The sequence below is a fragment of the Vicugna pacos genome, chromosome 11 (assembly GCF_048564905.1).
Source record: "Vicugna pacos chromosome 11, VicPac4, whole genome shotgun sequence".
NCBI classification, from domain to species: Eukaryota; Metazoa; Chordata; class Mammalia; order Artiodactyla; family Camelidae; genus Vicugna; species Vicugna pacos.
Genome location: NC_132997.1, coordinates 54,835,664 through 54,853,686, shown reverse-complemented (window position 1 = coordinate 54,853,686; position 18,023 = coordinate 54,835,664). Strand labels below are relative to the sequence as shown.

Sequence of the window (18,023 nt, the reverse complement as noted above, 5' to 3'; positions counted from 1 at the left end):
ATGCACTTTAAGGCTCAGTCAGCCTGAATTTTCTGTGTTTATAGTCATTGTCTACTGTGCCTTTAATCATTCAAAAATAATTAAATAATTAGAATATATGTGAGTACTGCTGTGATTTTGGTAGTCAAAGAAGGACACAGCAGAATTGCTAGTTGTCACCCAATTTCTATTCTCTCTACATAGAAACAAAACTCTGATTTAACTGGGGAAAGCAATGTGCCTAGATTACAACACAGAAACAAACAAAACATTTTTATATTTTGTAGTATCACTTGCAGTCATACATAGCCATGTAATTAAATCGTTGCCAATAATATGGAAGAGAAAGCATTTGGAAGAGACTTTAAAAAGATGCAAGGAGTATTTGCTTGTGTTTCTTTTCATTTTTACTGGTCATATAAAAGCCATAGCTAGATCTGGAAAAGCCATATTTTGACCCTGATAAAAATGAAAGGCAGAAGTCAAGGATAAGAAAGCAGAAAGACACAAGTGCCCGACTCCCTGATGGCTGTGTGAACCTACCACTCTGGATTGCTCATGCTCAGTCTTTTTAAAAAGAGATGGTAAACTCCCAGTTTGAACTGCTACAACTAAATCTCTATATCTGATACAGGCACATTAGTATCGTGTGTGTAAAAAAACCTTTTTTTTTCCTGCATCTTTGTCTTAGCTATTTTTTTTTTGTCTCGTTCAGCAAATTTTCACTGGGTAGCCCCATCTATTTCTCCTTCATACCTCTTTCCTCAGCTCCAAAAACATGTAGCCAACTTCTCCTAGACTTTTCTCTTTTGATACCAATGAATCTTATGACTAAGTCGCTAAGTCAATGATGACTAAAATCCGAATGAGCTGCCTTACCTTTCCTGATCTGCTCTTCCTTCTGTGTGGAGCTGTTGGTTAAAGATGCCACTTTTGACTGAGAAAGCTACCAAATCTCAGAACTTTGGGGGTACATCTTAATTCTTCAGCCTTCTTCATCCTTAACATTCAATAAATCATTGAGTCTAATCATCCCTACCTCAGAATTTTTTGTTGCAAGGACACACACCTCTCCATTCTCACCAATATTGCCTTAATCCAGGTTCTCACTCTTACCATCTTAGACTATTAAAAATAATCATTCCTAAATAGTGTTCTATCTTCCCATCTATCACCACCTTGTCAAAATAAAGATGTAGAATGCGTATATATATATATATATATATATATATATATATATATATAAAATACACACACACACAGACACACACACACACAGAATGGAATATTACTTAGCTATAAAAATAATGAATTTCTGCCATTTGCAAAAGCATGGATGAACCTAGAGGGTATTATGCCTAGAGGGTAATAAGTCAGACAGAAAGACAAACATTGTATGCTACTGCTTATCTGTAGAAACAAAAATACAAGAAAAATAAATATAACAAAACAGAAGTATGTATAAAATAAATAAGCTACAAGGACATACTGTACAGCACAGGAATATATAAATATTATGTTATAATTTTAAAAGGAGTATCTATAAAATATTGATCACTATGTTGTATGCCTGAAACTAATAATATTGGAAATCAACTATACTTCAATAAAAAAATAAAAAATTAAAGGTTTGGCATGAATTCTGTGAAAAAACAAAACAAAACAAAAACAAAAACCAGAATAGAGAGCCCAGAAATAAATCCACAGACCTATGGTCAATTAATCTTTGACAAAGGAGGCAAAAACAAACAATAAAGACAGTCTCTTCAGCAAATGGTGCTGGGAAAACTGGACAGCTGTATGTAAATCAGTGAAGTTAGAACACTCCCTCACACCATACATAAAAATAAACTCAAAATGCCTTAAAGACTTAAACACAAAACAAGACACTATAAACCTCGTGGAAGAAAACATAGGCAAAACATCATCTGACATAAACCTCAGCAATGTTTTCCTAGGGCAGTCTACCCAGGCAATAGAAATAAAAGCAAAAATAAACAAATGGGACCTAATTAAACTTACAAACTTTTGCACAGCAAAGAAAACCATAAGCAAAACAAAAAGACAACCTGGAGAATGGGAGAAAATATTTGCAAAAGATGAGACTGACAAGGGCTTAATTTCCAGAATATATAATCAGCTCACACAATCTAATAAGAAAAAAAAAAAAAAGAACCCAACAACTCAATCCAAAAATGGGCAGAAGATCTAAATAAGTAATTCTCCAATGACTCTAATGGCCATACAAGCGGCCAACAGACACATGAAAAAATGTTCAATATCACTAATTATAAGAGAAATGCAAATCAAAACTACAATAAGGTATTACCTGGAGAGGCTATGGAGAAAAGGGACCCCTCCCACACTGTTGGTGGGAATGTAGTTTGGTGCAGCCATTATGGAAAACTATGGAGATTCCTCAAAAAACTAAAAATAGACTTACCATATGATCCAGCAATCCCTCTCCTGGGCATATATCCAGAGGGAACTCTAATTCGAAAAGATACATGCACCCCAATGTTCATAGCATCACTATTTACAATAGCCAAGACATGGAAACAATCTAAATGTCCCTCAACAAATGATTGGATAAAGAAGCTGTGGTATATTTATACAATGGAATACTACTCAGCCATAAAAAAGAATAAAATAATGCCATTTGCAGCAACATGATTAGACCATGAGAATGTCATTCTAAGTGAAGTAAGCCAGAAAGAGAAAGAAAAATACCCTATGATATCACTTATATGTGGAATCTTAAAAAAAAAAGACAAACTTATTCACAAAACAGAAACAGACTCACAGACATAGAACACAAACTTATGGTTACCAGGGAGGGAAGGGAGTAGGAAGGGGTAAATTGGGAGTTCGATATTTGCAGATACTAACTAGTATATATAAAGTAGATAAACAACAAGTTTACACTGTATAGCACAGGGAACTATATTCAATACCCTGTAATAACTTCTGGTTAAAAAGAACATGAAAAGAAATATATTAATGTTCATGTATGACTGAAATGTTATGCTGTACACCAGAAGTTGACACAACATTGTAAGCTGACTATACTTCAATAAATATAGATTAAAAAAAACAAAAACCAGTAACTTCCAAATATATAGATCTGTTTAGGCCCATCTCAAGACTTAACATTTTTTAATTACTCTCAGTTGCCTAGGATAATGGTAAAACATTATTAACGATCCTTTTAAAGCAACCCCAGCTTCGTTTGCAGCTTCTCTTCTACTTGCCACCTGTAACACACCAACAGTACCAAGTGCAATTGTTTCCAATTACTGCAGACTGTTTACTATTTCCATAATACCCCTCGTCTTTCCCTATTCCTATCTTTCTATTTCAGTTATTCTATCTATGTCAGATCCTTTTCCTCTCCCTCCCTCATAAATGTACAGCTTTTTTTTTATAACTTATTAATCAAGCACCAAATTGGAGTCAAGCCACTTACAGAGCTTCCTCTTGCTCATTTGCCCTATCAGTGGAATTAACTATCCCCTCACCAATTCTATGTGCATTCTTTTGTGCATTCAGACATCATATGGCTAATGACATTATTTTGAAGTCTTTTTTGTATATTTAGTTGTATATTTAGGTATATTTTATGTATCTTAATTTTGAACATACTTGAGCATCTTAAAGGAGGCATCATATATTCCTCTTTCCTTCTCCTAGGTGTTCTCAGATGCCTAGCACAGAGAGGATGCTCAATTCCTGGTTAGGATTTTGGATCGATTATACTTTGGTTTCCTTATAAATAAAACATAAAACTTCAGGATAAGTTCTTGCAAATAGATGTAAGAATGAATGAAAAATAATTTTAATTAACTGGTCTAAGAATGGTTTTCAAATTCTTTTATGTTATGAATTCAACTTCTTTATCCTAAACCCTAATACTCCAGACCCAGAAAGCACTTTTTGCTCATTTACTCTGGAAATTCATTCCACTCATACCTACTTTTTTCAACCAAATACATTTACTAAAAGTAATGTTCATGAACCTGATTTGGGGACACAAACTTTGAGTAGTCTGTAGTTCTGAATACCAAATGCCTGTAATTTTTAATGAGTTACCCTGCTTTAGAATCATCCTTGTTACTTTTCAAAAGATTTCATAGAAAAATGATGACTTAGATTAGAACTCTTCAATTTAAAGAAGAAAGTAGACAAGATTAAAACTCGGGGTCATGGAGAGATTAGAGCAGTTGTACTCTGGCACATGCAAATGAAGTGTATTTTAAAAGCTTTCCAGGATCTACTTGCAAGCAGACAGCAGGAAGGATGTACAAGGGCCAGAGCATGCTCCCTTGTTTCATATTTATCTTTTCTAATGGGAAACTGGGTGTAATGATGACAAGAGAGTTTTGGATTTGTAATGCTATTCTTTGTTTTAAATAATGACTCAGCTTTTAAATTGTAAATTATGAGCCCTAAATGGTTCATGCCTAATCTATCTGTAAAATATGTAAAGTTCATGAATTTGAATCATCATACCAAGCACAAAGGGATACAAACTCAATTTGTACATTAGGAAGAAATCATATTTTAGAGGGACAATTAGCAGTAATACATTTTAACATAATGTATAGGCTGAATTTCTGTCACCTTTTTAAGAAAGATTTGCTTCAGACAACATGAAGTAATCTGTAATTGGAAATTAAAATTCATATGGATTTAGGCCTTGGGAATAACGGTGAGGATGTGAAATTGAGAAAAGTAAATAGAAGACAGACTAAGGTCTACAAATAAACATATTTTTAAACATTTAAAGTAGTATAATGTTAAGTGAGAAAATGAAGATTTAGTATCTAATGATCCAAAATAAAGATAAAATAGTTTAAAATGTGTATATATGCATACACATGCTACTTGAACATATGCAAATACACAGTCACTCATGTATTCATACACCCATATGTTTCTGTGTATATAGACTGTGACTACTTAAAATGCATTTTCCTTTGAAAAATGACAGGGCACCAGTATAGTGCAGGTTGTGTTGGTTTGTGTTACTGTTTTTGCAAAATTTGAGTATCAAGGAAACAAAATCTTTTTATCTCTAATAATCACTAGGCACAATTTTCAAAGTGTCCACTTTTCATTTCTGGTCTTGAATTTCATCACAGATTCAAGGGTGTGCACCTGAACAGAGGAGGCACTGACCTTTGAAGGTAAACCCCGGTTCTGACATTTACTAGCATAAACTTTGGGAAGCTATTTAACCTTTCTGAATTTCTTTTTTTTTCCCAAATGTTAAAGAAAATAAACAAATAAACAATCTCCCTGGTATGTTACTAAGATGATTAAATGAGATAAAATATAGGCAAGAGATAGACAGTCAATTAGCATTAGTTCCCAACCCTCTACCCTTGATGGTAATTCTCTACTTTTGGTTTTGCAACCATGTTCTTTTTAAGAATGTTAGTTCAATGAGGGAAAGTCCAAAGTCAGGCTATAGAGCTTCTAGATAATATAAATTTATAAGTATGCTGTTATCATTTTTAAAAATTTGTCCTCATGAATGTAAGTTCCTAGAACATTCATGATGTGTCACTTTAACTTAAATTTATAATCCTGGTCCATGTCCTTCTCAAAGTCATTGATACAGATATCAAATGTTATTTTATTACCATACCCACTCTAGAGAAATGATCCACTGTTATTAAAAGAAGAGTAAGTAGAAAAGGTAGACATTATTTCTTCCATGGTCATTTTATAGCAGTTTGAAACTGAGAGTCACCAAGATTTTATGAAATTTCCTATAAATCTATTTATGTTCTATCATACTTCACTGCTACAATTACATATGGAAGTAACAGTTTTCATGACCTGAATTTCTATGACACAGAAATGAATAATGGGAAAATGGATATTGATTAATAGTTATAAAGCAATCATTTCATTAATTTGCAATTCTATGTGCACTTATTTTCATAAAAATTATAGGATTCAATTCAGAGTTCCATCTGCACACTTCCTGAAATCTGAAAACTGGCTTAAAATTAACATCCATTTCCTATACAAGTGGCTTTCGAAACCTGATTCACTCTGAAATCTCTGAAGTAAGTAAAGACAAGCTGTACTGAATTAACATTTCTTTAAGAAATCCAGCAAGATTTCTCGCTTGCTTAGTTTCATGCAACTTTATATACTCCAAATGAGTTTTTCCTAGTCTACGTGGACCTGTGAGATTTGGTGTGGTAAGGTGGGGTGTAGCTGCTCTGTTTCAAGCATCTTCCACGTGTGGTGGTGGAAGTGCAGGGCAGGACTCACCGCTGACATGATGAGCTCACCCCCCAGGCTCTGGATCTCAGCTTTAACTTGACTGCAGATTTTCAGCTGGTGAGAGTAGAACTTAATCTGTTCCAGGTAGGCCAACAAGTCCTGTTTGCATGATGGATCTGGGCACTAAATACGGATAAAAGATAAAAATGGAAATAGCAAAGAATAAGTAGATCCGAGTGAGTAAACATTGAGACTCCAAGTAACTTAGAAGACAGCAACTTTGTTTTCGCTGAGTCCCATTTCTCAGACCAAGCCCGTGTGGATTCTGATATGCTCCCACCATTAGAAGACTCTGTTCATGTTTCAACCTTATTTACTTCAGCATAGGTAGAGGAAATAGTAAAGGAGTTCCCAGACGTGAAAATGTATATAAAATAATTACCTTTAATTTATGATAAGGTTAGAAGCCTTTGGATTATCATTTTATAGGTAAATCTGAAGAAATACTTCAAATGCAATTATTCCTTTTATCTAAAGCTACTATGAGAGCACCCCTCAGGGCCCACAGTTCTGCACTGTCTGTCCTCTGTTATTTATATGGGCATTAAAAAAAACATCTGCAACAAAACATATATTATGTTCTGTTACTTTCAGGATTTAACATTCTTAGCTATCACAGACAAAATAAATCATTTCCACCTAAGCTAACAGCTGTGGATCTACTGCAACCAAGAAACAGGCAGCATGCATGTTTTAGAGATGCATTAAATTTCTTTGCCAAAAGCAGTCTCCTGCATTATGTTATTTTCTGTAAGGAACTTCCTGGACTAGAGCTTTGAGCTTCAGCACAACATGATAAATATCTGTGGTTATTGTTTAATCTCTGTGTTCTTTCTCTTATGCAGTTATAACAGATTTTTTTAAATCCCTGATAACTTAATTCCACTTTAAATACATATTCATAAGGAAATGGAATATGTTACTTATATGTTACTTAAAATATATTACTTATTTAGTCATAAAAATGTTATTTAAAAAGCTTTAATTCTAATAGCCAAAAATGAAAATCAAAAAGTAGAATGAAAGACCAGAAAGCATTCCATGCATTTCTACCCTTCCATAGTAGTTAATAAGCTGGAGTGTTATTGGATAATTGCTGAGAATCTTATTCTCTTTTATATTTGGTAAATGGACTAGTCTACATAGCATCTCGATGGGTGGATGAGATTAGAACATGTGACCTTCCAGTAAAAGTTAGTCAACAAAGATAACAAAGATATGAATTCTTCTGCAGAAGTACTATCCACCTGCTAGACAGACACGGACATGTGAGTGGATTCTTAGATACATGAGAATCAGCCAAGATGTTAGAGACTGTGACATGAAGAACTTCTCTCAAACTTTAAAGAAGGAAGTAAAGATCACCCCACAATTCTCATCAGGAGGATTAAATTATAACTAATTAAGAAGGAGGAGACAAAGGACAAGGAGAGGGACAAAGAGAAAGAGAGAAAAGGGGGAAGGAGGAGGAGAAAGAAACAGACAAAGAAGGAAGAGAAAGGGATTTTCCCAAATTACTGATGAGATGAGAAATTTAGAAAGCATAATCCTTTCCTGGGATTGAGGAGTTTATTTATGCTACAGCCAATATTGGAACCCATAACTACTTGCTTTCAGGTCCACTTTATTTTCAATCACTAAACATAAAGGAATTGGGGCTACATTTTTTTTTAAATTACAGAATACCACGGTTTGCAGTTTCAAGGAAAAAGAGAATTTATGAAAACGCTATGTTTATTTTCAAGTGAAGAGTGCTTTGATTTTTTTCAAAGACAAAAGTTAGTTATCTAGAATTACCTATAATGATGAAAGGCAAGTCATCCTATTGTTTTACCCTGGCATGAAGTCTGATCGTTATTAAGTACTTTCTACATGTCAGGCACTGGTGTCACGTCCTTTATATGCATGGTTCTAAGTTAGTATTCACTGCACCATTTTACTTAGATCCAATTATTGGATAGAGTATATGATTTTTGTAAAGATTTGAATTTAGTTTTTCCTGTTTCATCCACTGCACAATGATCTCTTCTATATGACATTCATCCAAACACCTTCCTTCCTCTATCCTGAGTATTGGATGGTCTTATATATTTGTTCTTAGGAATGGACTCAATGATAGTCTTTGACACATACGGTGTTTTATCTGTCTAGGTGCTTTACCTATATTAACTATTTTAATAATCACACAGCTCCATGAGGTAGGTTCTATTATTATCCCATTTAGAAAAGGAGGAAACTAAGACACAGAGAAGTTAACTGACTCGCCCAGTTACTAAATGGTAAAGCTGGTATCTAAACTCGCATGATCTGTGAGGCTCCACCTCTCTACTATTAAAGTCTAAGAACAGTATCAGCCTTCCTGTCAGTTTTATCTTATATAGTAAACAGTAAATTGCCAATCTATAAATTGGTTTCTTAAATTGACACTCTTGTCCATATATTTTAAGTAGGACTAGTGTGGATTTTTTTCCTTAAGGACTGATACCACTAAGGAACTTCTGATAAAATCAAACTTGCAAATGAATAATTAGATTCTTAACTGATAACCGATCAGTCTCTCTCAAGGGACTTTCAATACCATGCTAGCAGAGTCTCGAATTCTGTTAAGGAAAGAATGAGTCAAATGAGTAGAAAATGTAAAGTTAAACTTTTGAAATTAAAAGTTACTTGACCCAGATCTACCCTTCATTCCCAGCATTGATGAGTATCTTGGTTACACTTAAAGATGGTAGTCAGTTTTATAACTGAAGTATAAAAACATATTGACTGGCAAATTCCATACTATAAAATGCGTTAAAGCCTTCTTTCCCATTGGCATTTGGAAAGACTTTCTGAGTCAGTTTTGCCCGCCTAGAAGCAGAATCAGGAGAATGAATTGTTCCCACTTTAAGAATACTCTTCTCCTATTTGCCAAACCTCCTTTACTAAAATCAAATTATATTTTCTTCACCTTTTATATTTTTACATGGAGCTAACTGAAAAAGTTTGGGACCTAGATTTATAGAACATTCATATCCTTCACTTTCTTTTAAATAAAATTTGCATAAAAACATTTTTAAAGCAATGTTGCTAGGAACTTTTAGGCAAATCAAGTGATAAAATATAACACACTTTGGTTATTATTTCTCCACTTATTAAGATAAGAGATGTTAGCCAGGACATCTAGTTAGCTTATTAATGCTTTTTTTTTTTTAACTTTTATCACCACCAGGACACTCACTACAGGCAAGCAGATGGCATGTCAGCTAAGTGGCTTTGGCACATTAAACTAGCTTTCACTCTTCTGGTAAGATGCTTGGTACCCACACAGAATACATCACTTAATAATGACAGGAAAACTGAAGAACATTTATTACCTTTCAGTTTGAATTTTAAGGGTGAATTAGCAAAGTGTATATGTTTTAAGACCTATACTCCATAAGCTTAGCTATTTTTTCTCATACTGGAATATAAACTTCATTTAGACACATTTTAAATGACTTTTACAAATAAGGACAACAGTTTAAATTCTGCTAAGCTGGCAAAGTTTGTGAAGGGTAAGAACCAGGTGTCATTGTGAATTTCTAATAGAAATTTCAAGCAATCAGTGAGAGCAAAAGCACTCTGTGCCCAGGACCTTCGCCTTCCCACAGGGCTCACTTTACCTGTACTCCGGTCCAGAGGCTCTCATTTCACCTTTCTCAGGGTCACAGATCATCAACGATCCCATCTTTTTCTGTACTTTAAATGTCTTTTTCTATCCTTGACTCTATCAACATATAATCCCTTGAAACAAAATACCCCCCTCAACCCTGGCAGCCCATCCTTCTCTCTCCCTGTTCATGAACATGCTTTCTACAGATTTGTCAATGCTGCCCCATTGATGTTCTTGGGTTTTGTTCTTCTGCATATTTTCACTCTGACCTTCTTCTTGGGTCATAGTATATACTGTTCTGGCCCTGTCTATCACTTACAAAATAAAAATGACTTAATCTCTGTTATCTAGCCCTGTCTTCAGAAAATCCATATGCCTATTGTACCTGTCCAGCCCATCTCACTGTCTTATCGACATTTCACACTCAACACAGATAATCCTCAACTATCTCATACTCCATCTTGCCTAAATAAATAAAGTCATTTTTCTCCTGTTGTATTGACTATCTCAGTATAAAGAGCTTTCTCCCTCTCTCCCATCTATTAAATTTGGTCAGTCATTAATTTGAGATGATTCTATACCCAGAAGTCTCAGCATACTTTGAACATTTTTTTTGTTATGCCCTATAATGCTGCTCTTTAGCAAACTAAGGTTTCTAAAACACAGAAGAGAACGGTATCTATGGAAGTGTGGTAAAAATGCAGTGGGGCCCTGTTATGATGTGATGCAGGACAACACTGACTCAATGTGGTCTAGACTGGGCATGCTGACTTGTGAGAGTTGTATTTGGGAAATTATATTTTGGTATTTTTTCAATGCACAGTGTTGTTTTACCAGAAATCATATACATTGTTCAGATTTTGTTATATCTCTATTTAGACTAAAATTATCTTGAGTTTAAGAACTGCTTCGAATTCATTTTTAGTTTCAACTTGGTTTGGACATAAAACCATTGAGAAAATGCTATCAGTGACATATACATTGAACACTAATAGAAACTAAAGACAAACATGTTTTCCATCTTCATCAAAGCTCCTTTCCTTTAGTAGGTTTAAAGTTCTGGCCCAGCTTACTTTTCTGCTTTGTGCTGACTTCTGTGAGAAATTCTCAGAAGGGTTGACTTCCCTCTGGATTAGATTACAACTCAAAAAATGTCATCTCCCTCCTTGAAACCTGAAACTTGTCAACTGAAGAGTTACTTGGGTTGAAGTAAACATAAAAATGTTCTACACTGTATATAGAATATGAATGTGGGAAGGATGGTAGAAAGGTAATTCAGGCAAATTTTGATTATTTGGAATTTCTGGTTAAAGTCAGCCAGCCACTTGTAAGGAGAAACTTTCCTCAGCTTTCCTCTTCTCCTCTTATACCAAATAGCCCCTTCTTTCTAGATCCTAAAACACCTTATTTTTGGTACTTAGGGCTATAGTTTTTTGTATACATGAAATAAAACTGAATATATAATCACCCTAAAAGCATTTAAGACATTGTTTCAATGAGAAAAATGACAAAAATCCAATAAAAAAGAAAAACAGTAAAATAGTATGCCTTTCAACAGGAGACTAATATTTCAAGGATGTAAACAAATCGAATATTTCAGGATTTATCTATTCCTATTGAATTCCTGAGAACCTGCTATGCATTCATTTTTATAAAGTAAGGGGTTCATTAATCTGGAGAGCAAATCTAGGTACCAACTTCTCTGCTCCAAATAGACTTCAGACAGATAACAGAGTCAAAATACAAATATTGTTACAGGATGCATCTAGGAGTTATATCCTTAAGAGACATGTTAGAATCATATAATTAATGCTTCAGAAGTTTCTTTTAAGTGTAGTTCTATTACAGTTTTTTTTTTACTATTATAACATCAGAGGACACAATTTAATTCAGGGTAGCCACCAGCAATATTTTGTCAAAATATCGATGAAAATTACACTTGCAGATTGTTCTGTTCATAGTTCAGTGCACTGTGTGTGAATTGGCTTGTAATTCTCTATCTTGTTTTTTTTTTTTAATGTCATCTTTCCTGAATTAGTATTGCTTTCAGTATATTTAACACTGAAAATTCATTTTTATTGTGTCCAGTTATGATTAGGCGGGAGTACCCAGTCAATAACCTGGGTATCTTTGCTTTGGAAAAATTACAGTGAAGGAATATTAGGATTCAGACACAACAACCAGGGGTCAGAAAGTCCTCTTCTTGTGCAAAACACTTTAGCAGATGTTAACTTTATTTTGTTTACTGTTCATCTCCTTTCTATTTGGGGTAGGCTGCTTCTATAATTAATTGAGATCTTTCAGTGTATTATTCCTACCTTGTGAGGTATTATCCAGTTCATCTAATTTAGAATATCTGCTAACATGATGAATTACAGTGAGGAGTCAAAAAATCAAAAGAAATGTGTACCCAGGGTCTGAAATCTTATATTTGTAAGAAGGATACTTCTCCGACTTGTCATTCTCTTTACTCATGAGGAAAATGTTTAAGAACTGGGATAACTAACAACATCCTGTCCTTTAGGAATACACTATCTAATGGAGATGAGACTTGTATCAGAGTTCTATAGGACTTAAACAATAAGGTCTTGGATGGAATATGCAATCTACCATACCACGTCAAGACAATTCAAAAATCCACGTGATGTTGGGTGATGGGGACAAGTAAGCTGACATTACAGTTTCAGTTCCATATGTTAAAACAGAAGATTTTCACTCACTGCTTCCTAGCTACCTAATGGCAATGCTAGGCTAGTAAATTGTATGTGGTTACACACAATAAACACATGTTCAAGGAAGCAAGTTAGGGAAGAAGGGTAAAAAAGAAAAAAGAAAAAATCCAGGAAGACAGACTTAGAAACTTTGATTAATCTGGTTTTCTTTCTTTCTTTCTACATATGAACTTTGAAACTTTACAGAATGAAACTAAATTAGTCTAACTACATATATATTTCACAAGTCTGTGTTGGGTGGAATTGGAAATTGATTGATGTTAGACCTTCTGACACTCTAGCAAAAAACAGACTCGAAAGCATCATAAAAATTGTTAAGAATTTTTTAGCTATTAGATTGTTCAAAGTTGAAAGCAACCAGTGTTCTGGCAGATTGTTTTCATAATATACACTGACACTTAAAAAATTGCCTTGCTTATTCAACTGTATTCCACAATCAATTTCAGACATTATATTTGTCTAAGTTTTTATGTTAATCTATCAAACAATATCAAAATCATAGTCATAGACAATCTTCCCAGATGATCACTATAATAAGAATCAGTTTCTTTTCTCTCAGATTTGATTCTTCAGGACCCTATTTATTCAGATCAAAATTAATTCATTTGAAACTACTTTACTTTATGAGGTAGAAAAGGCCAGAGAGTGTCATCCATAATTCTTCACCAGTCAGTGACTTTTTTATTAAGCTTCTTTTAAACTGTCAAAGTTATAAGGAAGTGAGACAATACTTTTGCTTTCTTCCATACCATCTGAATAATACTAAGAACAATAGCACAATTTAATACAGCTAATGTTATAAAAGCACCTACTGCAAGGTGACCTAATTCAATTAAAAAAGAATATGAGTCTAAGAAAAAAAGAACAACTTCAAAGTGACACAATGATTTGAAATTTGAAAATTGCACATTCTAAAATAAATAGGATCACACTGGTAGGAATCATTAAGTATTTATAAAGTTACAGAACACATAAGTCTGTTTAATGTATTATGGTTTTGCTTATTTTACTACTATTTTGTCTCATAAAAGTGAATCCAATAAAATTCTAAAATACAGAAAACCATAGGCAGATATGGGCTTCAGTCATTTATTTATAGTAGATTTTGATTTATATTAGAATAGAGTTTGTTTTTAACTGTAAATGCGAAACACTGAAAAGACTAATAAAATGTTTATAATGCTTAAAGTAGCAAGATAATGGAAAAATATATATGACTCTATATATATTCAAAATGTTTAAAAATATTTGTCTGTTTTTATTACTCCTCATTTCCCCCAAATCCAAAAGTATAATATCCAACAAGACAAAGTTCTTCATGTTCTAAGAAAAAGAGGATAAAAAGATTAAATAATAAGCCCAATAAAGCTTCCCTTAAAGTGTACATGCAAGAAAAATATGAGATAGTTGTAGATTCAAAAATAAAAGTGCTTTCTTTCCCCAAAGGAAGATAAGTATGTATTACAGAGTTGCATAATATAAAACCTACAAAGGAATCCTATATCTCAATCTTAAATATTAATTGAATATCTCAATACATTAACTAAAGAAACTGACAGGTTTTTCAATTAAAGTTAAGGAAAAGGTAATGCTAATAATGTAGCTGTTGCTTAGAAAATTGCAATGGACACATGAGAAATATAAAGAAGGGAAACCAAGCATTCAGAGCACCTATAAGGATTATATAATCCTACATTTTGTATCTTCACTTCAGTATTCTACTAATTTTACATAGAATGCCAGAACACATTATTGACATAGAAAACCTAACATAAGAGGATTTTGAAAAGTGCTGATTTTTGAAGAGCAAACGTAAGAACTCTAAGGTATTACAGAAAAAAATACTAACATTGAGTATTATAGCCAATTAAAATGATTTGAGTATACTTGAAACTCAGAAAGCCGGTATTTAAAATAATTTGGATGTATCTGAAGCTCAGAAATCTTAAGGGGGGAGGGTATAGCTCAAGTGGTAGAGCACATGCTTAGCATGCATGAAGTCCTGGGTTCAATCCCCAGTACCTCCTCTTAAAAAATAAAAATCCAATTACCTCCCCCCACCAAAAAAAAAAAAAAAAGAAAAGAAATCTTAAAAATAATCAAGCTCTAAATAATGATAATAATAAAGCCTCCCCCAAATAATTAGATTTCCTTAGAATTTTCCACTACTTGTGTATTAATTAGGCAAAAAAAATTTTAATAATAATTTAGGAAAAAACATCTAACATCAGCCATAAAAACCGACAACATAACACCATTTACAGCAACATGGATGCTCCTAGAGAATGTCATTCTAAGTGAAGTAAGCCAGAAAGAGAAAGAAAAATACCATATGAGATCGCTCATATGTGGAATCTAAAGACTCATGGACAGAGAATACAGACTTGTGGTTACCAGTGGGGGTAGAGGGTGGGAAGGGATAGACTGGGATTTCAAAATTGTAGAATAGATAAACAAGATTATACTGTATAGCACAGGGAAATATACACAAAATGTTATGATAAATCACAGAGAAAAAAATGTGACAATGAGTGTGTATATGTCCATGAATGACTGAAAAATTATGCTGAACACTGGAATTTGACACAACATTGTAAAATGATTATAAATCAATAAAAAATGTTTAGAAAAAAAACAAAACATCTAACAGAATAAAAATTCAACTTTGTTCTAATCAATGCCCAATGGAAGAGAGCACTTAGCATGGACTTTCATCACATCCATTTGTAGAGAACTCACCTGGTTGGCAATCTGCCGAGCAAGGACATCCATCCTTGATCCTGATTCTGATATCATTTTAGCTGCATAGATCACATCAGTTGTATGCTTCAGTGGTCCTTTGCCCCTTAAAGTAAAAGATTACAAGTGTGTTGCAGTGGTTCACGCTATGATACACACACAAAAAATTTTTCACCCCAAAGTATAGGCTACTGACTATACATACTTCAATTTTAAAAAATGCCCTGATTAGATTCCAGTATTACATAAAAAATGACAAAACAAATTAAAATAAAGGCCTATTGTATTAAGATACAGGACATATCGCCAAGAAGAGGGACTCCATTTGGTTTTCATTCCCAGGTATTTCTTAAAGGAAACTTCAGCCTAGAGATACTTTTGGTGGATGTAGATCCCTCAAGGCGATGGTATTATTTTCTCATTTAAGGAGGAAACATGAGATTTTGGATACTTCATATCTTCAATAGTGCATTTTGATTAGCAGGGATATTTTTAATCCTCCTTTTTAAAATCTCTGTCTCTCTCTCTCTTTTGTTTTACAGTCATTTTGTTAATTCAACTTTGTTTTTATCACATTATCTCTCCTCCACAATTAATTTATAGTAATATCACAGTAGTTGTGTATGAATCTGGAGTCACACTGTCCTGGACTGTTTCCCCCAAAAGACTGCTTCTTAAAATTTACGTAAGTCAAGCAAGATAAATACCTACTTCACACCCCAGTTTCCTTGGTGCCAGATAACAGGCGCCCCCCACATGGAGTCATTCTAAGGCCTTCATGACTTAATTTCTACAAAGTGCTCAGAACATTGCTTTAAACAATGTAAGTTATTTTTGTGGTTGTTACTTTAAGATCATTTTGGTTTTTAATGCCATGGAATAACAGTTGTGTTTATTTAGGGCTTTACAAAGTAGTTAGAAAAGAAGTGCATTTCTTATATTATTGGAGTGGAATAAGGAGACAACTTTCTTCTCCTTCCTCAAAAAAAAAGTGAATAACTAACAGGAATGAATATAACTGCTTCATCCACCTACCACTACTCCTGATTTCCTATGTTCAATTCCTAAACCTCTACTGAGTGTCAATACACTGACTGTTCTAATTAGGTGGTTTCTATTCCTTTTTCCTAGTAGAGACTAGGACCCTGAAGAAATCACTCACTAACATGACTGTTTTGATGCTTCACGGGGGAGCAGGAACAGTGAGGAAGGTGAGGAGGAGGAATAAGCTGATCAGAGTAAGGAAGGGAAGATTTTGAGAAGCCAAAATACAGTTGAAGAGAAGGAGAGTTGAAGAGAAGGAGAAGGAAGACAATCTTTGTCAAATATCTTATATACATCTTGGACTAATTTCAGGAGTAGACGCTCTAATGTTAAATCTAACAAGATTTTTTAGAGGAAAATCTCTGTTCACTTAGGAAACTATCATTAAAAAGTAATCAAAGGCAGAGGGGTTCATGCAAAGGCATATTGCATATTCTATACCTGAAAACGTGAACATCGAAATACTTGTGCCCCATGTACTAAAAAGGCCCTTTCACCGCACATTTTTCATGGTGCCTCTCAAATTCATTACAAGAAAGCTTTTTTGTACAAATGGAACATCATGTCTAAGACAATGAAAACCTGGCCTCAGTAGATGGTTAGCATCATACTTCTCTTTGAATCTGCTGACACAGGTTCCTTTGAATTTTTCTAAAAAGTCAACGTTAATCATTATAATTGTTTTGAGTTGCTCTTATCAAATTTACTTTATGAATTAGGCAGGACGAGGTGTTATGTACATAGTTATGTTCAAGAAAGGTACTGCATTTCATTATGTCTATGCATCTCTAGAGAAAGCTGAACTTAAATAAAAGGCTGTCTAAGCTCCAGAAAGGCAATGTATCAATTTTCAAGGTCTTAAACAATGAACAAAGCTTGTTTCTAAGGAGAGCAACTAATGCTCACTTAGCTTAAATAACGGACAAAGAGTTATATCTAAGGATAGCTAATGTATTCTTTCCCCTCAAAATAATATATTTCTCCATATAAAATCCCTCGTCCAGTGAAAAGGAAATTACCTCTAGCTTTAAATATGTACCTTGTTATGAGACCACTATCTTCAACACATGTAGAACTTAAAAGTAACAATAATACGTTATGACAGACTACAATTATTCTCTTCCTTATGCTCCTAATTAAATGTATTGCCTGGCAAGTTTCCTACTGAGTGCCAAACAAAATATACATTTTATAAATGAGTCCATATTATGCCAAGCTTCCAGAGGAAGCTGCAATTACTGAAACTATGATAAATTTTAACATTTGCAACCTGAAATGTGCTATGTAATGAAGGCTTTTGAAATTGGGAAAAACATTCAAAGTTTGTTTTCTGCCTTCATTTTCATAATGGGTTCTCAGGATCTCCTGTCGGCAAATTGTGTTTTAAATCATTGAGTTCAGATCTTACAGAGAAAGATACCAGGGGCCGGGAGGTAGATTTGGAAAATGCTTTAAGGAAACTAGAGGGCAGAAATCTTTAATAAATAGTGGGTACAATAATCATCTATCTGTCTCCCCACAAAGAAGGGCAGATCAAGCTCTGGAGTAGACAGTCTGCCAATGAATCATTAAATTACAGATTAGAAGGTATAATG

General features: G+C 33.9%; 1 protein-coding gene across 4 annotated transcripts in view; it reads right to left on the bottom strand.

The window, feature by feature from the left end:
• Window positions 1-18,023, bottom strand: part of CTNNA3 (catenin alpha 3) — a 1,353,918-nt gene that overhangs the window by 46,406 nt on the left and 1,289,489 nt on the right. For all 4 annotated transcript variants that reach the window (XM_031682182.2, XM_072971428.1, XM_072971429.1 and 1 more), the window contains 2 exons: window positions 15,385-15,490; window positions 6,268-6,402 (listed from right to left, as the gene is read on the bottom strand). In XM_031682182.2, the coding sequence (XP_031538042.1) occupies window positions 6,268-6,402; window positions 15,385-15,490 (241 nt within the window). The remainder of the gene's footprint in view (window positions 1-6,267; window positions 6,403-15,384; window positions 15,491-18,023) is intronic.